Source organism: Camellia sinensis, chromosome 3 (genome assembly GCF_055761805.1).
Source record: "Camellia sinensis isolate YWXY chromosome 3, ASM5576180v1, whole genome shotgun sequence".
NCBI classification, from domain to species: Eukaryota; Viridiplantae; Streptophyta; class Magnoliopsida; order Ericales; family Theaceae; genus Camellia; species Camellia sinensis.
Window position 1 is genome coordinate 158301702 of NC_138963.1, and position 24736 is coordinate 158326437.

The following is a 24736-nucleotide window of genomic DNA, read 5'->3' on the forward strand; positions in this document are numbered from 1 at the left end:
CCGTAAGCTCTGATACCAGTTGTTAGGGAAAATCGATGTGATTCCCCACAAGTAAATCAATCAATGGGAATAAAAACTAATGCGGAAAAATTAAATCAAAGGCAACACAAGAATTTTTACGTGGTTCCCTCAATGGGAGGTACGTCCACGGGATCGAAATCCGATTCCACTATCAACCAAATAATTCCAAACGATTACAAACGAGACACTAATGGTCTCACAAAATCATCCTTAGGTGAATTCCAAATAATCACAAATAAACAAAGAGGAAAGACCTCACCAAATAGAAGAACCAAAATCTTCAGAATCAGAGTTGAAGAAGATCCAAAATAACGAACCAAATCAGAACCGAAAATTGAACCAAACTTCTTCACAAATCAAAGCACCAATTTTTGATTGACCAAGTCAAATCAAGAATTACAAACAATACCAATTGAAGCAAAGCACCAAAGCTGCTGCCGCTCACGTTTTTCTTCGGAAAAAACAGTACCCCCAATATGTATTGTGAATCTAGGATTTTGTAATCAAACCCAAATTGTTTTCAAATTGGATTAGGTCTCCACAAAATTAGATATAATATATAAAAATATATTATAACTAATACCAAACTAAATCAAACTCTTTTAATAAATCAATTGGGTCCCACACTCCAATAAGGAGGTATATCCCAACAGTGATATTGTCATTATCAGCAGCAACAATTGCAGCACCACCAACAGAAGCAGATTTGAAGAATCTTGACTGCATGAACCGTTGCGGGAATTTAAACATCCCATACCCATTCGGCGTGAAAGAGAATTGTTATCGCAGCGAAGATTTCTTCATTAATTGTAGTGATTCTCAGCCATATTTATGGCATAGCGATATCACTATTTCAAATATATCGCTTGAGGAGGGTGAGTTACGCATCATGAATTACATATCTCGTAATTGTTATGACCGGTTAGGTACACCATTACAGAGCAACTTTGATGGATGGCTCGTCGCCTCCAATTTCTCCATATCTACTACCAAGAACAAGTTCACTTCTATTGGTTGTGACACATATGGGTTTCTCCATATTTTAGAAAACGAGAGTTTCGTTTTTACAACTGGGTGTGTGTCAAGTTGTATGAGCATCTCCTACGTTCCTGATGATGGATCTTGCTCCGGAATTGGTTGCTGCCAGACCTCCATCCCAAAACGACTCAGCCATATCGAAATTGATGCGCATAGCTTCAACAATCATACGGATGAATTGGACTTCAATCCGAGCAGCTATGCCTTTGTTGTTGAAGAAGCTGCCTTTAATTTCTCCACAACTTACCTTCAAGATTTTAAAGAAACCAAGGTGCCGATGGTGCTTGATTGGGGAATAGGGGATAACAAGACATGCGATGAAGCTAAGAGAAATTTGACAAGTTATGCATGTGGAGATAATAGTGATTGTTATGAGGCAGAAATCGGTAATGGGTATATCTGCAAGTGTTCCAAGGGTTACGAAGGGAACGCATACCTCTCAGATGGTTGCAAAGGTTAGTAGTATCCATTTAGCTAGCTTCATATTCATCATGTTCGGATTCAATTGCTTTTGATTCTATATATATTGTTTTTGTGATGCTTTAATTTCATGATTGAGCCCTCCCTCCTCTGTTTTGATTGTTTTGCAGACATTGATGAGTGTGCAGATCCAAATCTTAACCAGTGTGTAGAGGAAAGCAAATGCTTAAACACGCTTGGGAATTATACGTGCTCTTTCCCCAAGAGATACCACGGTGATGGCAAAACAGATGGAACACGTTGCACTGCTGCTGGTCCAGATCTTGTGCTTCTAATTGTGATTGGTAATGCATTTGAAACAATATCAGAATTACATAATTAATGAATTTCGAAGAATTTACTTGTAAACTACCTCCCCAATTGGACCCACATCCTTTTAGACTTAAGTAACTTGAAACAATATCAGAATTACTAATTCAATAATAGTATACAAACTAATAAATCTTATAAATTTATTTAACACATGAACATTATTATAATACTCCTAAGGTAGCATGTAACATTGTTTAAGTGATACTCCAACCAACCAAAATTGGCAACACAAAGGTGCCGTTTGGTAATACTTACGCTTTTAGTTTTCTGTTTATATTTATAAAAATTTAAAAAATTTAAAATAAAAACTTGTTTGGTAAAATTTTTGATTTATAAATCAGTGGTCTCAGTTTATAAATTTGGCCAAAAAATGAAAACACAAAAAATGTGTTTCCATTTTGAGTTTTCAATTTTTTTTTTTACCATCCAACACTAGCCACCACTTGCCACCATTTTCCACCACCGTCTTCCGTCACCACCACCCACTATCCACCCCCCACCACCACCTGCCACCACCACTCACCACTCACCACCTACCTACCACCACCTGCCACCTGCCACCCACTCGCCACCACCACCCACTCTTCGCCACCACCACCACCACCACCACCACCACCACCACCACCACCACTCACCACCCACCTACCACCATCTGCCACCTGCCACCCACTCGCCACCACCACCCACTCTTCGCCGCCACCACCACCACCACCACCACTCACCACTACCATCCACCGCCCGCTACCACCACCCGCCACCTATTTGTCACCACCACTCACCACCCACCAGCTACCACTAGCCACCCACCACCACCCGCCACCCGCCACCACCACCTACTACCTACCACCACCACCACCACCATCACCCACCACCACCACCATAACCCACCACCCACCCGCCACCCACCTGCCACCACCACCCACCACTACCACCACCACCCACTCGCTACCACCTACCACCCTCCACCGTCACCCATCCACCCACCACCACCACTACCCGCCACCTACCCGTCACCACCCACCACCCACCACACATCCGCCACCACCCACTACCACCCGCCATCCGCCACCCACTTGCCACCACGACCCGCCATCCGCCGCCACCACCACCACCCACTCGCTACCACCCACCACCAACCACCGTCAGCCATCCACCACCACCATCCGACATCGTTACCCATCCACCATTACAACCCGCCACCTACCCGCCATCCGCCACCCACCTGCCACCACCACCCACCACCCACTCGCTACCACCCACCACCGTCACCCACCCACCCACTATCACCACCTACCACCCATCCGCCACCACCCGCTATCCGCTACCACCACTACCACCCACTCGCTACCACCCACCACCCGCTACCTATCCGCCACCACCACCCACCCGCCACCACCCACCACCACCCGTCATCCGCCACCCACCTGCCACCACCACCCGCCACCACCACCCACTCGCTACCACCCACCACCAGTAACCGTCACCCATCCACCACCACCACCCACCACCCACCATCACCAGCTATCCACCACCTACCATCACCACTTTCCACCACCGTCTTCCCCTGCCACTTGCCGCCACTTGCCACCACTTGCCATTTCTCACTCTTTTTTATATTTTTAAATTTTTTTAAACATTTTGTCAATTACCAAATGCGTTTGTAGTTTATGTTTTTCTAAAAATATACAAAAACCAGTTTATAAAATTTTTGTAAATATAAACTGAAAATGTAAATGTTACCAAACACACCCAAAGTAAATGAGTCATTTTCTGTCACTGAACTACTTAAAAATGTGAGTCAATATGTCTTATTGTAGAGTTTTCCGTTACATGATTGGTTTAGAATATCACATAGGTAAGTCACATTATATTCCATAATTACTTATTAATTACCACAGGATTTTGATCGAGAGATGAATATTAAGGCAAATTATTGGGTTAAATCAGTTTGAAACACACAATTTTATGTTGGACAATCTTCACTGTATTTAAAAAGATTTAATTCTGTTGTGTACAAAACAACAACAAGAATAAAAGAAATAGAGAAAAGGAGAGAATATGTTTGATTACAAAAATCAAACTCGAAATAAAAATAAATAAATAAAAACAGATTTTATTTTGTTACAAAAACAAAATTAAAATCTGATTTAAATAAATAAAAATAACACTGAAAATAAATTAAATAACTTACTTGATTTAATTTCTTTGAATTATTTTCTGATCAAGTCCAGTGTTTGACACTGTGTCCTTAAGACAGATTCGTCCTCTCCACGGTGCTTTCAGAATTCGGACGTCTATCTCCCAGGATGAAATGATCTACCACAAACAATAGCAGCACTACTAATTGTTTGCCTTACGAACACACTAAGTGTTTACACTCTTTCTTTAGGAAATAAAATGCAGCAAGATGAAGAATAGAATTAACAGAAGTGAAATACGAAATTTCTGAATGCAAAATATCAAATGAGGATGGTCCTATTTATAGATGTGAAGGTGGCTCTTGGATTTGAATTAAACAGGTATGTAGCTCTTGGTTTTGAATTGAACAGGTATCATACCTGTTGGGTTTTGAATTCAAACAGATTTGAATCAATTCAAACAGATAGTAAAACGGGAAGGGCCCTGTTTGGGTGTGCATTAATTCCAAAACAGTTTATTTCTGTTTGAAACCGGGAAGGGCCCTGTTTGGATGAACAAAAAATCCAAATCAATTTAATTTGAATTATGGATTTTATTTTAATAAAAAATAAAATTAAATTCAAATGTTTTTGGCCCAAAAAGATTAGAAGCACACACCACGCACCCGCGCCCAGCCCGACCGGACGGCGGCGTGCGCGCGCATGTGTGGTGATTTTTGGGTCCAATGGGTCTAGCCCATTTTGCCCATAACCTCTCCCTCTAAAACACTTGGGTACCCCTTGGGGCACACCCCAAGTATCTCACCCTAAGCCTTATAAACCCTTTCAAAACCTCCCACCAAATCAATGTGGGACAACCCAATTTACAACTTTAAGGAATTTCCACCAAAACTCCATTTCCATGGAGCACACTTTGGCTTCAATTTCCCATTCACTCGGTAATGGTTTTGAGCAACCAAATATACCACGTGAATCACAGCGCGGCATAGAACGCGTTACCACTTTGACCCGAGTAAATCGACACTCGGGGCCCACCTAAAAAATAGACCAAACTTGAGGAAAAATTAACCATTTCCAACAATCCCCCACATGAATGGAATTTGATGACAACGGAAATGCAACAATATGCAGACTTAACGAAAGAGTATAAGTCGAAAATATCTTGCATCAGTATAGGTAGTTTTCGGCCTTGAACCTTCCCTAGTGATAACCTATCGGACTTACTGGCTAACCAATGGACGCGATGCCTTGAATTGTTCAGCCGTTTGTGTAAGCCAAGACAATAGATTTCACACAAAATATCTTCTAACACATCGTGGTTCTCACTGTTGTGTTCATTTTGGCCTTGAACGCACCTGGTTTTCATAAGTGTTTCTAGAGAATTTAGCCTTTTCATTCTCATAGAACCGGCCCCAGTTCAACACTCATATAGGTGATTCTTATTGTGAGTATCTTCTTATACTCATCTTGATTTTATGTCTTAATCAAGATATAAGTAATCATTAAAAGCAAAGCTTATCCTTATACCCCTGCAGACAACATATGTTGCAGATATCACTCTCACCATAGGAATGGGTAGGAATTTTAATCCCTTGGTGATTTCTGGTGAGCCATACATAACTTAGTTGTCCCTTTGAACTTAGTTCTTGGGATCTCCAGTCATATAAGTAGGGTTACCATTATGACGACTCTTTATGTAATAGGCTTTAATCCCATCCCCTTCGATGAACTATACACTAACTCTTTTGTCAAACCTTTTGTTAACGGATCCGCAATATTCTCTTTAGATTTTATATAATCTATTGAGATTATTCCGTTTGACAACAATTGCCTTACGGTATTATGTCGACGACGAATATGTCGTGACTTACCATTATACATATGATTCTATGCCCTGCCTATTGCAGATTGACTATCACAATGAATGCAAATAGCTGGCACAGGTTTTGGCCACATTGGAATGTCTTCTAAGAAGTGACGAAGCCATTCTGCTTCTTCACCTGCTTTGTCTAAAGCAATGAACTCGGATTCCATTGTGGATCGTGCGATGCAAGTTTGTTTCGTGGACTTCCAAGAAACAGCAGCGCCGCCTAGAGTAAAGACATATCCACTAGTGGATTTTGAATCTTTAGTATCCGATATCCAATTGGCATCACAATAACCTTCGAGTACTGCTGGATATCGAGTAAAGTTCAAACCATGATCACGAGTAAATCTTAGATATCTAAGAACTCGAATGATCGCTTTCCAATGGTCTTCTCCAGGGTTACTAGTGTACCTACTCAATTTACTGATAGCATAAGCTATATCAGGACGAGTACAATTCATTAGGTACATTAGGCTTCCAATGATTTGGGAGTATTTTAACTGAGACACTGCATCACCTTTATTTTTCGATAAATAAAGACTGATGTCTACAGGTGTTCTAGCTAAATTCAAATCATCCTTGATAAATTTATCAAGAATTTTCTCAATATAATGAGATTGAGATAATGCATATCCGTCAGATGTTTTAGTAATTTTCATTCCTAATATAACATCTGCGACCCCCATATCTTTCATATCAAATCTTTTGTTAAGCATCTGCTTAGTTGATTGGATCATGTTTTGACTGCTTCCAATGATAAGCATGTCATCCACATAAAGACAAACTATGACATATCCTTGGTCAGTGTTTTTAACATAGACGCATTTGTCACATTCGTTTATCTTAAACCCATTAGTAAGCATTGCATGATCAAATTTTTCATGCCATTGCTTAGGTGCTTGTTTTAATCCATAAAGGGATTTTACAAGTCGACAAACTTTCTTTTCTTGCCCTGATACTACAAACCCTTCGGGTTGTTCCATATAGATCTCTTCATTTAGATCACCATTTAAGAAAGTTGTTTTAACATCCATTTGATGTATTTCTAATTTAAACAACGCTGCTATAGAAATAAGCATGCGAATGGATGTGATTCTTGTCACAGGGGAATATGTGTCAAAATAATCCAGACCTTCCTTTTGTCTGTAACCTTTAACAACAAGTCTTGCTTTATACTTGTCAATTGAACCATCTGCTTTCATTCTTCTCTTGAATATCCATTTATATCCAAGAGGTTTAGAACCTGGTGGAAGATCCACCAATTCCCAAGTATGATTTTGCATAATGGATTCAATTTCATTATTAACAGCCTCTTTCCACAAAGGTGCTTCAGGACCTGTCATTGCTGCCTTAAAGCTTTGAGGTTCATTTTCTAACAAGTATGTCAGAAAATCTGGACCAAAGGATTTTGATGTTCTCGCTCTTTTACTTCGTCTTGGTTCATCATTAGTTAAATCCTGTTGGTCGAGACTATTGCTAGTCTCTTGTGTTTGATTGTCATTAGTCTCTTGACTTTGTGTACAATCATAAGTTCTTTTCTGTGAACTTAATTCCTGTCCTTTCTTGTAAGGAAAGACATGTTCAAAAAACACAGCATTCCTTGACTCTATAATAGTGTTCACATTTATATCAGGTATATCTGATTTATAAGTCAGAAACCGATATGCACTACTATTCTGAGCATAACCAATAAACACACAATCTACTGTTTTTGGTCCTATCTTAGTCTTTTTAGGAACGGGTACTTCAACTTTTGCCAAACACCCCCACACTTTTAAGTATTTGTAGGAAGGTGGTCGACCTTTCCACAATTCATAAGGAATGCTTTTGGTTTTCTTGTGGGGTATTCGATTAAGAACATAATTAGCAGACAATATTGCTTCCCCCCACAAGTTCTGTGGTAAGCCTGAACTTAGTAACATGGCATTCATCATTTCTTTTAAGGTTCTATTCTTCCTTTCAGCAATTCCATTTTGCTGTGGAGAATAAGGGGCTGTAGTTTGGTGAATAATGCCATGTTGTGCACAAAATTCATTTAATGGTGCATCATATTCACCACCCCTATCACTTCTAACCATTTTAATGGTTTTACCAAGTTGATTTTCAACTTCTGTTTTGTAGAGTTTAAACATTTCTAAGGCTTCATCTTTACTTCTAAGTAAATAAACATAACAATATCTTGTGCAATCATCGATAAATGTTATGAAATACTTTTTGCCACCTCTAGTTTGAATAAACTTTAAATCACATACATCAGTGTGAATTAATTCTAGAGGTTCGGTTTTTCTTTCAACCGATTTAAATGGAGCCTTAGTTAGTTTCGCTTCTACACAAATTTCACATTTATGATTAGGATTAATTTCAAACTTTGGTATATAATCTAAACCAATTAATCTACGCAAAGCATCAAAATTCACATGTCCTAATCTACCATGCCATAAATTTGACTCAAGAATATAAACAAAAGATGTGTTATTCTTATTCATAGCAACTTTCGGTACAACTGTCATTACATTTAACTTAAAGAGACCATCACTCATGTATCCCTTACCAACATACATACCACTCTTTGTTAATACAAACTTATCAGACTCAAATACAAGCCTAAAACCATTTTTACTTAACAAAGACCCAGAAACTAAATTCTTCCGGATGTCAGGTACATGCAGTACGTTGTTGAGGGTCAGTTCTTTCCCTGATGTCATCTTCAAGATTACTTTCCCTTGTCCAGCCACAGCAGAAGTAGAAGAATTTCCCATGAAAAGTTGTTCACCATTTGCAGCCTCATTGTAGGTAGTGAACATCTTCTTGTCCGCACATATGTGACGAGTTGCTCCAGTGTCAACCCACCACTCTTTGGGATTTCCAACCAAGTTAGCCTCAGACACTACAGCAGAGAGGTTGATGTCATTCACTCCGTCAGAGATGTAATCCAATTCTGTTACATTGGCCTGATTGGTGGTCTTCTTACTTGTACTTCCATGATTCTTTTTAGGGCGGCGGCAGTCAGAAGCTCGATGTCCAGTTTTGCCACAGTTATAGCATTTTCCTTTGAACTTCTTGCTACTATCGCCTTGTTTAGGACCATCTCCAGTAAACTTCCTCTTTTTGTTATGTGGTTTATGAACTTGTTCAACCACATTTGCCTTGGACTCAATGGGATTTTTCCCATTCCTCTTTTCAGCCTTTCGGTTATCTTCTTCAATTCTTAATCTTACAATCAATTCATCCATAGTCATCTCTTTTCGTTTATGTTTTAAATAATTTTTGAAATCTTTCCAAGCCGGTGGTAACTTTTCCACTAAAGCAGCGACTTGGAATGACTCGCTAAGTGACATACCTTCTGAATGAATATCATGCAAAATTATTTGAAAACTTTGAACTTGAGATATTACCGTTTGGGAGTCTACCATAACAAAGTCCAGAAATTTACCGACGACAAATTTCTTCGTGCCGGCATCTTCTGTCTTGTATTTCTTCTCCAAAGAATCCCACAATTCTTTTGCTGTTTTCAGAGGACTGTATACATTATACAGCATATTGTCAAGGCCATTTAGGATGTAGTTTCTGCACAGGAAATCTGAATGTTTCCAAGCATCTACAGCGGCAACAACTTGCCGATCACTTTCACCCTCTTTAAGTGCTGGAGCCTCTTCATGGAGAAACCGGGCCAAATTAAGAGTTGTAAGATAGAACAGCATCTTCTGCTGCCATCTCTTAAACTCGGTACCATTAAATTTTTCCGGCTTTTCTCCATGATTGATTGGTACATGAACATGGTTCTGGATAGGGACCGATGTAGGTGTAACAATAGGAGTACCACTGCCAGATGCAGTTTCAGCTGTAGTAGCCATAATCTCTGATTACAAAAATCAGAAAATATTAAAACACAAATTAATTTTCTAGTTACTAAAACCAGAAAATAATTATAACAACAAAATAATTTTATTTTCCTTGTTACTAAAACTTGAAAAATAAAATATCACAAGAATTTTCTGTAATACCAAATAATATTCTGAATTGTTAATGACACCAGTATCGTACTACTAGTAGTTGTCAAAGAAAAGAGACAGTATATTACTACTATCTGTCAAATAGCATAAATCACTATTTGTTTTTCCAACCAGAATATTAATTTGAAAACACAGAAAATTAAATACAATGAAGATACCCAAAAAGGATTCTGTCTTAAGATTGTTGGACAATCTTCACTGTATTTAAAAAGATTTAATTCTGTTGTGTACAAAACAACAACAAGAATAAAAGAAATAGAGAAAAGGAGAGAATATGTTTGATTACAAAAATCAAACTCGAAATAAAAATAAATAAATAAAAACAGATTTTATTTTGTTATAAAAACAAAATTAAAATCTGATTTAAATAAATAAAAACAACACTGAAAATAAATTAAATAACTTACTTGATTTAATTTCTTTGAATTATTTTCTGATCAAGTCCAGTGTTTGACACTGTGTCCTTAAGACAGATTCGTCCTCTCCACGGTGCTTTCAGAATTCGGACGTCTATCTCCCAGGATGAAATGATCTACCACAAACAATAGCAGCACTACTAACTGTTTGCCTTACGAACACACTAAGTGTTTACACTCTTTCTTTAGGAAATAAAATGCAGCAAGATGAAAAATAGAATTAACAGAAGTGAAATACGAAATTTCTGAATGCAAAATATCAAATGAGGATGGTCCTATTTATAGATGTGAAGGTGGCTCTTGGATTTGAATTAAACAGGTATGTAGCTCTTGGTTTTGAATTGAACAGGTATCATACTTGTTGGGTTTTGAATTCAAACAGATTTGAATCAATTCAAACAGATAGTAAAACGGGAAGGGCCCTGTTTGGGTGTGCATTAATTCCAAAACAGTTTATTTTTGTTTGAAACCGGGAAGGGCCCTGTTTGGATGAACAAAAAATCCAAATCAATTTAATTTGAATTATGGATTTTATTTTAATAAAAAATAAAATTAAATTCAAATGTTTTTGGCCCAAAAAGATTAGAAGCACACACCACGCACCTGCGCCCAGCCCGACCGGACGGCGGCGTGCGTGCGCATGTGTGGTGATTTTTGGGTCCAATGGGTCTAGCCCATTTTGCCCATAACCTTTCCCTCTAAAACACTTGGGTACCCCTTGGGGCACACCCCAAGTATCTCACCCTAAGCCTTATAAACCCTTTCAAAACCTCCCACCAAATCAATGTGGGACAACCCAATTTACAACTTTAAGGAATTTCCACCAAAACTCCATTTCCATGGAGCACACTTTGGCTTCAATTTCCCATTCACTCGGTAATGGTTTTGAGCAACCAAATATACCACGTGAATCACAACGCGGCATAGAACGCGTTACCACTTTGACCCGAGTAAATCGACACTCGGGGCCCACCTAAAAAATAGACCAAACTTGAGGAAAAATTAACCATTTCCAACATTTTAGTGTGGTAAAAAAATTAATTATCAATATTTCAAAATAATTTCAACATTATATATATCACTGCAATTAAACCAGTAGAACTCACAAAAAAATATAAAATGAAAATGATAATAAAATACTAATAACAAAAAAATATTTTCTTATATTTATATGGGGTCAATGTATGTCTATATTTTAGTTAATGATGAATCGAGTTAGTTGGAACGAGATTGACAAAACTGTAAAGGGCACATATTTTTTTAGAGGGAGAAAATCTTAAATATTTTCAATGTCGTAGACTAACAATTAATTAATTAATTTTTAATTTTTTATATTTTATATATATATTTTTTTTATTGAGGAAGGGACACAAATTTGTACGATTTGTTAGTTTACATAATATTTTTTGGAAAATTATATACAAGTCAATTTTTTAGATTCACTTTTTAAAATTAATGATATGTATAACATATGATCAGCTAATAATTAGAGAAGATAAAAGAAATGACTTAAATATTCTAATAAATTGTCATATTATTAAATTTAAAAAGTGAGTTTTTAAATTAAATAGTACTATTAATATATATTTTTTATTAATAATTGTGAACTGTGTGTTTGTATTATTCTCTATTCCAATTACCTGACGTGTTTATTTATTTATTTTAACTTAAAAATATGAGACTTTGACATAGTGAGCCACATAATTTTTTTTTTTAAAGTAGCTTCTCTCTGTTAATACTTCAATTAGGCCTATCCGGTTCTATTTTTTGGGCATGTAACGAGACTCATTAAGAGGATCTAAATTATTTATATTTTATTTTCATTTGCTTAAATCATCTATGAAAAAGACAAATTCTGATTCATGCTATAGCTATATATTTTTTTACAATATTTCTTACGGCATCTTCATAATGGAGCTTATTTCCATTATTAATATGAGGTAATAAATGTCGTGAAAAAAATGCAGCTGTGATTTTGTAAATGTTATATTCAACAAAGAATCATAATTGTCAAATTATACATTTTACAAGGGATGACACGAACTAGTAAACCAGCCAAGTTAGCCTTTAAAATAAAAAAAGTAAAGACACAACAAAAGAAACAATATAACAAAACATTATTTTGAGTTTTGATCTTCCCAAACTTGTTATCTTTATTGAAAGAGATGTGCAAAGCCCCTGATAGTAACAATGGCATCTTTTTTTTTTTTCTTTTAATTATTTATTCTTGATTCACCCATCAAACCAATCGTCTAATACTTATAAATTTATTGTTATATCTTGAATTATGTAGATTTGATCTCTGGAATTGGAGTATTGCTTTTAATTATTGCTTCTTGGTGGTTATACAAAGTACAAGAAAAAAGAAACAACAAGAAGTGAAAAGAAAAATTCTTCAAACGGAATGGTGGGTTATTATTGAAAGAAAAGTTGTCTTCATCTTCATGTGATGGTAGTGTTGAGAAAACTAAATTGTTCAGTTCGAAGGAGTTAGAGAAGGCCACTGATCATTATAACAAGGACCGTATCCTTGGGCAAGGAGGCCAAGGAACTGTATACAAAGGGATATTGTAAGATGGAAGCATCGTAGCTATTAAAAAGTCTAAGATAGTTGATGAAGGAAATGTTGGACAATTTATTAATGAGGTTGTCATTCTTTCACAAATCAACCATAGGAATCACTACAAGAATTTACACATTTGGCGACCACTTTTGCCGACCAAAAAAATTTTGATCGCAAAAAAATGACATTTGGCGACCAAATATTAATTAGTCGCGAATGATCATTATTTTTGGCGACCAAATATTATTGGTCGCAGAAGGTTATATTTTGGCGACCAAAAAAAGAGTTGGTCGCAGAAAGTGGTATGCTTTTGGCTACCAACTACAAATTTGGTCGCAAAATGTGACATTTTTTTTGGCGACCAAAAACTTATTTTCAGCAACTAAAAAAAATTAGTCGCCAAATTAGCACTTTTAACGATTAATATTTTAGTCGCCGTTGATTGAGATTTGGCAACTAAAAAAATTTGGCGGCAAAAGGTACATTTTCTGCGACTAATCTAGTATTTTGGTTGCCAAAAATTTGAGAGGGAAATTTGAAACGTTGGGGGGGGGGGAATTGAAATTTTTTATCTTTAGAATCTGTTAGCTCACATTTTCATTTTCTCCTCTCTCATCTCTCTTTGAAACCCTTTTATTCGTAGTTGCTTCTTCCTCACCGGCTTATTGTTCTTCTGATCTGTGAGTTTGTCTCTCTTCCGCTCTGTTTTAGTCTTTTTTTAGTTAAGCCCTAATTTCGTTCAGATACCCAAGTGAAAGGCGAACCAAGTACTAGCAAAAGAAGGAACATAGCAGAGAATGATGTTGAAGCAAGTTCAAACGATTCTGAACCTGAACTTGTCGCCAAACGCAGAGTTCTTCGATCTCGATATCTCGCTGTTCAGAACCTAATTTCTGGTAATTAACTTTCCTCTTAACAAATTCTTAATTTTATTTGGTTATTATTATTATTATTTTTTGTTTCGTTTCTGATTGTTGTTTGTTGTAGATGAGAGAGATGATTTATCAAGGGTTGATTCGGACAAGTTCAATTAGATTATCAATGAACGATTCTAGTAATTAACTTTCCTCTTGACAATATTGCTTTCTTTAATTTGGTTTTCAGTACAGAAACCTAGAGAACAAGCTACAGATGCTGAAGCTCTGTTGAACATCACAAACACGTTGAAATGCCTGATCATTAGATTTTTCTTAACTAATTCATGCATTGAATCAATTTTACAGCACTGCTACAAATGTTGAGATTGAGTTGCCTGTTCCAGCCGATGCTACCAACCCAAATGTTCGGACATCATTGGGATCTGCTTCATATGCACCAGAAAAGGATGCTTTGATCTGGAAAATTAAATCTTTTCCTGGTGGTAAGATGAGAGTTTACCTCAATTTTTTCTCAGTGTATTGTTTGCTAGTAATTTCTTGTTCATGGCTATTGGTTATGTGGGGCTACAGTATCTTTTCCACTTGCAATTTTGGCATGGGATTTTAACACTCTTTGCAAATTCAATTTAGGAATATATGCTTAGAGTGGAGTATACTCTTCCCAGCATAACATCTGAAGACGCAGCTTCTAAGAGAAAAGCTCATATACGTGTGAAGTTTGAGATACCATATTTTGCTGTTTCAGGAATCCAGGTTTCCCCTCTCAAATACAAATTTTTTTAATTTAATTTTTTATTGAATAGAAAATTCAGATATTGTTGCATTTATATCTGCAATGCTTCATTCTTTCTGTGTCTGCTGTGTTTGCGTCTTTTTTTTTTCATTTTTTTAAATCTATCTAGACAAAGGTGGAATGGATAAAACCAAACCTTGTGTTCCAATCAGGAATGATAAACCAAAACCAAACCAAACTTTGTGTTCCAATCAGGTGGGAGGATTCATACTTGATGTGGTTGAACACTCAAATCTGATGCAGGATATCACTCCCTGTTACGTGCATGTACCCATGCACCTACCATTACTACTCTGCTCTCCTTGATCAAATCAACAAATATAAAAAAAAAAAAATAAATAATAATAAAAAAAGGTTGGTTGTTGGACTGAGAATGCTATTTCACTCACTTCCCAGGATTGCAGGATACATAAATCTGCATTTTGTATGACTCTTTTTTGGGTTTCATTATGCCCTGAAATGCTTGTCCTCCCAACAGAGGTCATGAATGACTGTAAACGACTGCTCCCCTGTAACTACCTATTCCAATATTACTTCCTTTTGACTCTGCATTAAAAGGGCAAACCTGCTTTTTAAATTCACAAATGTGGATACAAAAAAAGGCCAAACTACTCTCTGTCTGTCTCAGCCATTTTGGCACTGTAATTTGTCATTAGCCATTGACAGACGCTGTGCTTGTTGAAGTGGTATTCCTGCTCCTGCACTGTATTTCCTTTTAGAATAGAATAGCCTGTTGAACTTCTTAGAGATGTGGTTTTCCACAAATGTTAGTGATTGAGCATGATTGAACCTATGTATTATAATTATTCTGATTCTTACTTGCTACTTTCTGCTGCTGGGATGTGAAACTTTTAAACCTTAAACGAAGGGGTTGATGCCTACTTGCCTTAGTTCTAGTCTTGGTCTTGTTCCGAGGAGTGAACAGTGCCACTGGTTTTAACTTTGAAATTTATTTTATTTTATTCAAGTTGGTTGGGAAAACTGCTTTGGTGACTTTTCATGATGACGCATTCCTGCTGTTTGGTTCTTCTGGATGCTCAGTTTGGTTCTTAACGTAACGTAACAACCATAATAAAATAATATCCTTATTTATGTAAATGTTGTGTTTTGTAGGTTCGTTACCTAAAGATTATCGAGAAAAACGGCTACCAGGCTCTTCCATGTGTGAGATACATAACCATGGCCAGCGAGTATGAACTAAGACTTATGTGAAAATCCACTTCCACCTGTTGGTGTTCTCAATCTCTACAAACTCGCATGATTTTGCACTTTCGTGGGCAAAATGAGCCTATAGGAGAGTTAAATTGCCCCTATCCAGACAAATAGCTAATTGAGCAAATTCTTGTGCGTCCGTTTTCTTTGTTGAAGTCATTGTTGATTATCAACCAGAGGTTTGTAGAAGTTGATGTTTACTAGCAAAGTTTATTCAGACACTTGTGAAAATCAAGTTAACTTTTATGAATTAAAGTTTGTTTGTTCGTGATATTTTTTTGAACTCGTCCGCTTTTTATGTTTTTATTATTAATTCAAAAAACCGAAGGTATATGCATTAGCACAAGATGATTGTCATGGTAATTTATGTATGATAGAAAAGCCTTGTTCTTATGATGCCAGAGCTTCATGTGTTCAGTTACATGATCATTTGACGTCCACTTGCATTACAACCTAAACTGATTGATGTGCTCTTTGACATCAAGGCATTAATCTTTCCTTTGGCAGGTACGCATCTTTTGGACCTGAATATGCCTACCCATAGGTCAGTAAATTCAAATCTCAACTGCTAATGGATATTTTGGTACTCTAGTTGGTTCTGGAAAGGAATATGTGCACAATCATGGTGTGTTCTGTCTATTTTTTCAGGGTGTCTACAATCCTCACATGGGTCAGCATTACCTTCAAATATATGGCATACCAAGCACAGTTAACACAAATATTGTCCCATATGGACAAATGGGTCATCCTCTCTCTGGCAACCATGGGTATCCAACCATTCAGGGCTATGTGACACCAGGTCGTCATGCTCTGCAATATGGGGGACCCCTCGTCAGTGGAGTAACTACAGACACTATTTGCCACAACTCAAGCACAATACCTTGCAGGTAACTCTCTCTCTCTCTCTCTCTCTCTCTCTCTCTCTCTCGCTCTGCTTTGAGCTGGGAAATGAGTGTGAAAATGATACATACCAAATTTGGCATATAGCCAAAAAAATTATCAACCTGGAGTTGCTACTGCAATTTTGTTAACAATACATATTTGCGTATGTGCATACGCCTAAGTGTATAAATGTCCATCCATGTGACACACAGACATGCAATTCTAGAAGCATTGCAGTTTTGATTGTCAATACAATGATAATTAAGTAGAGACCAATTCATTCTTGCACAGATCCAGGATCATGTGAGACGTTTAGGATCAATAAAGATGTGTGATTATGGCTGAACCGAAGGTAGCTTGATGAGGCAACCTTCTGGCCGCTGTATGGTTGTTTTCGGCCTTCTAGCTGCTGTATGGCTGATCTAGCAAGTTTCTTTCTTCTTTTTCTTCTTAGAAGCTTCCAACCAACCATACAACTTTTGGTTAATACCTTCCTATATGATGTTTAGCTCCTGGCAGGAGCTATTGCTGAACAAAAGGGGTTAAAAAAAAAAAGAAAAAGAAAATGTTATTTCAAATCTGCCTCCTTAGAAGAACATATTGATGAAGAAGATATTCTCTAAGCAATACTATATTCTATAATAAGGTTATTTATGTGATGGTTGGCACTGCTTTAAGGGTGAAGTTTTAGGAATTGTTGGTTTGATTATGCTCCTCAAAGTTGTTACTCTGACCTTGTAAGGATTGGTTAGGACAGAGATGTTAGTGGCTAATATTGCCAGTATTAGTGAAGTGATTGTTCTCTTGTCAGAATTTCATTTCAGTACATTGTTTTAGTTAGCTTGGAAATAGAAACACGAGGAAAGCATAAAAAAATGTTTGTAAACAAAAACTAAAACCTACCTTAATGGATAATTGAACATGGCTACACTAAACAAGGTTTACGAATTACGCGCACACACACACACACACACACATATATATATATAAAAGAAGAAGAATAAACATAGACAACAAGAGGGTGATGTGCACAGTCTTATGCATAATTGTTTACGATCTAAAACTAAAGCAGATGAGAGAGGTTGAAGAATAAAAAACTAAAGCAGTTGCCTACTTGAATATAGAACTCAAGTAAAGCAAAGTGACTATTTCCTTATTCTGCTCTTGCTATAAGAATTATTGACACAGCTTCAACAAGGAGGGACAACAAATATATATATATATATATATTGTAAGCAAATAAATAAAAAGAAGACCCAACCCTATACACTCAATCTATAGATTCTAGGGCAAATTACATATACCCTCCTCGAGGTTTGGCCAAATTACAATACCCCCCTGAATGCTATAGAGAAATTACAAATTCCCCCCTGAATGCTATATATGCATAACAAATTTGGGGTTAATTTGTTATGAAATTTAAACCTCAGGGGGCAAATTGTTATGAAAATACAAACCTTAAGGGGCGGGATGTAATTTTTGAAACCTCAGGGGGGTATCTGTAAATTAGCCAAACCTCAAGAGAGGTATATGTAATTTGCCCTAGATTCTATATTGAGGTTGTGGTACTACTTGAGGAACTTGGACACCATGCTCCATTCTAAGGCCCTGCTGTAAGTGTGAGCCTTGTGCACTGGGTATAACCTTTTTTGTTTGGATTGCTCTCTCCTCTTATTGGTTTAGCATTAGGCTTGGCTGGCTGAGATGCAAATTAGCAGCCTCTTGATAAATATTTTGGTCAAAGATAAAACTTGAAAATCTGAAATCTTAACTTTTGTCAAGTGTTTTCATAAAATGCTAATTGATTACCCCCCCAAACACACAACACACAATTTCTTCCTCATTTAAGAGAGTGGAGGGCTTTGGTTTGTTCGAAAGTAATAGTATCTTAATGGGTTGGTAGTTTGTGATTGCAGCTTACTCTTTTTTTAGGATTTTTCAGTTATCAAATGGTTCGAGATGCAAATGAAGGTATATTTATCTATTATAGCATTTAATCCTTGACTCATTTTAATATTTGGGTCTCAGGACATTTACTGTTTTTATTGATTACAATTTTTCTTCATCATCTAACGTGTGGCATTAAAGACATTTCCTGAGTTCCAATCTTGTAGCATATAAAACTTCATATGCTCATTTGTACTTGTTCCTGCTTTAGTGACTCATGCAGCCACACAGCTCTTGATTAAGGAATAGTGGTTCTGATTGAGATTTTATAATTGCTGCTGATTATAGTTGAAAGTAGTCATCAACTTGATGCATTATAATTTTGTGAAACTGAATGAAAAGAAATACCCTTGTCCTTGAAGTTTGTTTTATTCCAATAGGTGTGTTTTAATATTTCAAATGAATTTTTATTCGTGGATTGTTTCATGTTGACTCCTACTAGTTGATTGATCAATATTGAAGCAAGTGTTTCAGTGGAATTTCTTCCATGAAGTCCATAATATAATGTCATTTTCCCGAGTAAATGATTTGTGGCAAGTAGCATATCACTATGTGCATGCAATTAGCTTGTGTAGACTGCTCGTCCACTTAGGTTGTGAGTTATCAATGTGCATGCAAACATTGGTTTCTAATTTCACAAGTACTGCCATATCAATGTGGTTTTGGTTATCTACTTCCTGAAGATATTGTTTTGAAGTGGTCCCTCATAATTTGGAAAATTTTCTTTTGATTCTTTTATTGGTTTGAAGTAATTCTTTGATTCTTTAGTTTCAATAAATCTATCCTACTTCATTTGATCACTCAACCATGCCATGTCTCTTTTTATCCTTATTTTGCAAAACAAAGTATGGAGTTAGCTATTGATTTTGCCAAAATTGTTAATAATGCAATTTGAAAGCAGCCCGATTCATAAACACAACACAGTGACTCCGTAACCAGCGTTTACATCTATAAGCACACTTCATAAACACAACACAGCGTTTACATCATTGCAGGTACCTGGATCATAATCAATTTACTGGGAGAATCCCAGATGCATTCTATAAGCACACTTTCTTGAAAGAAATGTGAGTTTCTGTCTTCAATCAGTACAAGCAAATTGCAATTACCCAACACTAGGTGAAATGCTAATTGATTAAATGTTGTCACAGGTATATTGAAGGAAATGCTTTCCGGCCAGGTGTGAACCCTATTGGCGTCCACAATGTCCTCGAAGTTTCTGACACAGAGTTCTTGTTTTAGTCAAAGCTTCCACATATTATTTACTCGTAGAATTGTTTCTTTTTGTTCTTGCTAAAACTAGGGTGTTTCAGTTTGAATTGGAATGTAGTTCTATAAATAGGATGTATATAATGTACACTAGTGTTTTGGGAAATTTAAGAAATTTTGGAAGTAGGTTGTTTGACAGTTTAGAAAGGTGTTGTTGGATTCTTTGATTGTCATTATTTTGTGTGAACAATGTCTGGTGGAACACCATGGTGGGGATGTCTGGTTATTTCAGTTTGAATTGGAACAATGTCTGGTTGTTTGACAAAAATTTAATAAATCGAATGTTAATGAATTATGTATTGTGTCGAATGTTAATGATTCAGTTAATTTGAGTGATGCTTTAAAATTATAGGTTTATTATGGATTGAATAAATTATTAGGAATTACAAGTGTATTGTTTTCCTGCTTTGGCGACCAATTTATTAGTCGCGACAAATAAATAATTTTTTTTCGCAAAAAATGACAATTGCCGACCAAGAGTTTTGGTCGCAAAAAATAGATCTATTGCCGACCAAAATAGCTCTTGGTCATGGAAACTCACTTTTGCCGACCAAAAGTTTTGGTCACGAAAAGTAATAAATGGCGACCAAAACCTTTTTTGGTCGTGGAATGTCACAATTGGCGACCAAACTTTTTGGTCGCGGAATGTCACGATTGGCGACCAAAATTTTTGGTCGCGGAATGTCACAATTGGCGACCAAACTTTTTGGTCGTTGAATGTGATAATTGGCGACCAAACTTTTTGGTCGGGAAAATATCACTTTTCGCGACCAAAGTGTTTTAGCGACTAAATGAATTAGTCGCGATAATGATATATTTCGCGACCAAAAATTTAGTCGGCATATCCGACTTTTTCCGACCAACCAAAATTTTGGTCACGAATTACTTTTGCCGACCCTCAATTGGCGACCAAAGTAGCGACCAAAAAATTTGGTCGCGGATAACTTTTGCCGACCAAAAATAGACTTTTAGCGACCAATTTTTTTGTTGCCAAAAGTGTTAATTCTTGTAGTGAATGTAGTTAAGCTCTTGGGGTGTTGTCTGGAGACAGAAGTTCCCCTTGTAGTTTATGAGCTCATCTCAAATGGAACGCTTTTTGAACATATTCATGGTGCAAATGAAGATTTTCCATTACCTTGGAAAATGCGCTTGCGGATTGCCACAGAAATAGCAAGAGCTCTTTCCTATTTACATTTTGCTGCATCTGTGCCCATCTATCATCGAGATATTAAGTCAACAAACATACTCTTAGATGATAAATATAGGGCAAAAGTTTCATTTGGATTATCAAGATCAGTTGCAATTGATCAAACACACTTTACAACACAAGTACAAGGCACTTTTGGTTACCTCGACCCAGAATACTTCCAATCAAGCCAATTTACTGAAAAAAGCGATGTTTATAGCTTTGGAGTTGTTATTGTTGAGCTTTTAATAGGGCAAAAAGCAATCTCTTCTGTCAGATCCCAAGAAAGCAGGAGCTCAGCTACATTTTTTATCCAATCAATGGAGGATAATCATTTGTTTGAGATTCTTGATCAAAAAATTATCAAGGAGGATTGGAGAGAAGAGATCATTGCTGTTGCTTATCTTGCGAAAAGATGCTTGAACTTGAATGGGAAAAAGAGGCCTACAATGAAAGATGTAGCAGTTGAATTGGAAGGAATTAGAATGTTACGAGGAAATACTACGACTCAACAAAATTATGAAGTATTTGATTACAATAGAACTGATCTCAACGAGGATTGGGATGCTACTTCAACCTCAACAAGGGCTTGTTTTGACATCACCTCAGGTTCATCATTTGATGTCAAACCACTATTGCTCAATGAACCATGAGATACACAATGTTGCTCCGTGGTAGATATTTCATTAGAGAATGAGACTACCTTAGCTTCCTTTCTATATATAGCTTTATCCTTCAAATGTTTCTTGAAATAATTCTAGGACTAGGATGTAACACTTGTACCCTTTAAAGATTTTGGGAAGTGTATTTGAATCCTTTATTTTATTTTAAGAATCTTTGGTGTTGTTGTATTTTGGTTTAGGAGGAGTATAAATCGATTTAAACTTGTTGGGATTGTTTGTTTATGCTTGTTTACGTTGAAACGTTATTTAGGAACTTAGAAATCTTGTTCTGGGGTCGACACCAGTCTTGGTGATGTCGACACTTGTCTTTTGTTGTTGGCCTCAAGGGTTGACACCAATCTAGGAAGGGTCGACCCTTGTATACAGTAGAATTTGGATTTTGGTTGCTGGAATTTAGTGTCGACCCTTCGTGTCCAAGGGTCGATACCTTGTTTGCTGCCAGCATTGTTTTTCTTCATTTATTGCTGAAGGGTCGACACTTTTGTTTGAAGGGTCGACCCTTGTGAGTAAAATTTTAGATTGTTGGCTACGGGTTAGGGCCTACTTTTGGGGGGTTTTGACTCATTTTTTCCTTTGACTTTGGAGCTAACATTCTACTACTATAAATAGGCTTCAAAGATACTTTCCTCATTATGTTCTTTCCTCTATCTTTCTCTTTTTCTCTCTCTATACCGTGAGTTCCCTTCTCTCTCTCTCTAAACTCAAACTTTTTCACCCAAGATCTTTAGGTCTACTCACCTAGAGTGATCTTTTCACCTTGGTTTTTTGAGAAAGATTGTAGATCTCGTCAAGGGCTTCCTTTTGGTCCGAATAGTTTGTGGTTTTGTCGCCGGTGATTTTTGAGTTGTCATCTCCTTGCTTCAAAAGGTAGGAGTTTCTAGTTCTCCTTCAATACTCTCATTCATGGATAGATTTGTGGTATTTTCTTTATATAAATACAAAATTTATATTTTTAAGCATCTTATGAATAAATCATGAGATTGGGGGTTTAGGGTTTGAAATGTTGGGGTCCACTTGTTGGGTTTTAGTTATGGGCTTATGAATTTGGGAATATAATTAATAGAAGAGTTGGAATAAAATGTGTTTTTGTGAAAAGCTTTAATTTCTCTTAAAAATCCTAGTTTGGCTCATGAAGATGGTTGATGGTTTTGCTTAAATTAAAAGTAGTATCATGAAATTGAGGGGTTGAATTGCACATATTCATGGTTAATTGAACTTTGATGATGCTTGGAGAAATTCATGTAAGAAAATTATGATTGAACTCTTGTTGCTAATAATCTAAGTTGTGTTATGAAATGAGATTAAATTGAGAACATTGAATTGTGAATAGTAGTGATGATATGAAAGTTGTGATGAAATGATGAAGTGGAAACTTAAGGAAATAAGTTGGGTTGCGTTCTGTTGAGTTGTGTAGAATTTTATTTTGTTATGTTGAATTGTGTTGAGTTATGTTAAATTATGTTATGTTGAGTTGAGTTGGGTTATGTTGTGTTGGGTTGGATTATGCTGTGTTGATTTGAGTTGTGTTGTGTTTGAGTTTGGTTAAGTTGCGTTGTGTGGAGTTGAATTGAGTTGAGTTGTTTTGGGTTGTGTTGTGGTTGGTACCCGCGCAAGGAGTCGAGAATGTTGTTGGGTCCCCACGTTCCACTGTATAATAGCCGACAAATGTGGGGGTGGTTTTGAATTCAAGGTGCCTAAATGCCCTGTCTAGGCTCGTTGGACGAATGTGAGAAAAATGTTTTTGGGCGTCCACACAGTCCTGCCGTATAATAGCCGGCAAAAGTGGAAAAATGATTTTTGGGTGCCCACAAAGTCCTGCTGTATCGTAGCCGGAAAAAGTGGAAAAACATATGGTTTTGAAAATATTTTTTGGTGCCCACTTCCTGCTGTATAATAGCCGGCAAATATGGGGATGGTTTTAAAGTTAAAAATGTTTTTGGGAGTCCACGTTCTGCCGTATGATAGTCAGTAAATATGGAAAAAAAAACATGGTTTTTGGAAAACATATGGTTTTTGAGAAAATAGTTTTTGGGAGTTCACTTCTCGTCGTATAATAGCGAGCAAAAGGTGGAAAGTGTTATGAATTGGGTGCCTGCTCTCCCACTGTATCAAGTTGGCAAAAGGTGAAAGGTATTATGAATTGGGTGCCCACTATCCTGCAGTATCAAGTCAGCAAAATGTGGAATGTGTTGAGAAATGTGTTGAGTCAATGATAATATGTGTGACTTGTGATGAACTTATGAAATTACAATGTGATGTGTAATTTGGTATGGAAGGGGAATGCATATAGAAATTATTTGGAACAAATGGAGAAGGAAATAGTAACTGGATAAAGGATTGTTAATAATGAATTCACCGGGTTATTTGTAAGTGTAAGGAAAGATTATGCATTTTGTTTTGTAATAAACAGATAAATTGAATTAAAAGGGTTTATTATCCTTATGATATGTTGAATTATAATTGATAATGCAAATGTGGATGCGATGTAGTTGTTAGACAAGTAGGAGTTGAGCATAGGAGTACTGTTATTGAATATAAATGAGATTTGGATTTCTACATTAAGGAGTCACAGCATATATGAATAGACCGGTGGGAATGGAGTGTATGAGGGCGGTTTTTGAATATTAAGAGAACTTGAACTTGAGGTTATGGTGTTATAATAAATGTAATCAGTAAAAAGGGACAATGGAAATAAAAAGAGGAATATTAAGATGGAAATTAAATGAGGAATATTTTGGAATTGGTTAATAAATTTAAAATGATGTTGTTCCTTAAACATATTTGTTTTCAAAAAAAATTTATGGTTTTTTTGATGATGAGGGATAATTTTTATGGTTGAAGGTTTTCCTTAAATGTTCCAATAAATTTTGAGAAAAAAAATGCTCTGCCTACGATATTTTAAAATTACAAAACATCACTTTACTATATGGAATTACCTTGCATGCATGATCATTTCTATCTATGTGTTAGTTATTGTTGTGGAACTATGAGATTCCTACTGCGTAATCGTGCTCATCCCTTGTTGTTTCATTTTTTTT

The 24736-nt window shown here is 36.5% G+C and overlaps 1 protein-coding gene and 3 long non-coding RNA genes across 4 annotated transcripts; all 4 read left to right on the top strand.

Moving 5' to 3' along the window:
- Window positions 1–679: 679 nt before the first annotated feature.
- On the top strand, window positions 680–21780 carry LOC114272883 (wall-associated receptor kinase 2). The gene is given in 4 exon segments (XM_082918535.1): window positions 680–1514; window positions 1650–1823; window positions 12579–12960; window positions 20843–21780. Coding segments are annotated over 4 exon segments (2151 nt in total). The 5' UTR covers window positions 680–745; the 3' UTR covers window positions 21669–21780.
- LOC145822858 (uncharacterized) lies at window positions 3454–11405 on the top strand. Its single transcript, XR_014364696.1, has 2 exons — window positions 3454–3818; window positions 11310–11405. It is a non-coding gene; the product is annotated as an uncharacterized LOC145822858 (long non-coding RNA).
- On the top strand, window positions 15637–17422 carry LOC145822857 (uncharacterized). The gene is made up of 3 exons (XR_014364695.1): window positions 15637–15910; window positions 16239–16275; window positions 16380–17422. It is a non-coding gene; the product is annotated as an uncharacterized LOC145822857 (long non-coding RNA).
- Window positions 19200–19967, top strand: LOC114313539 (uncharacterized). The gene is made up of 2 exons (XR_014364694.1): window positions 19200–19627; window positions 19712–19967. It is a non-coding gene; the product is annotated as an uncharacterized LOC114313539 (long non-coding RNA).
- Window positions 21781–24736: the final 2956 nt, after the last annotated feature.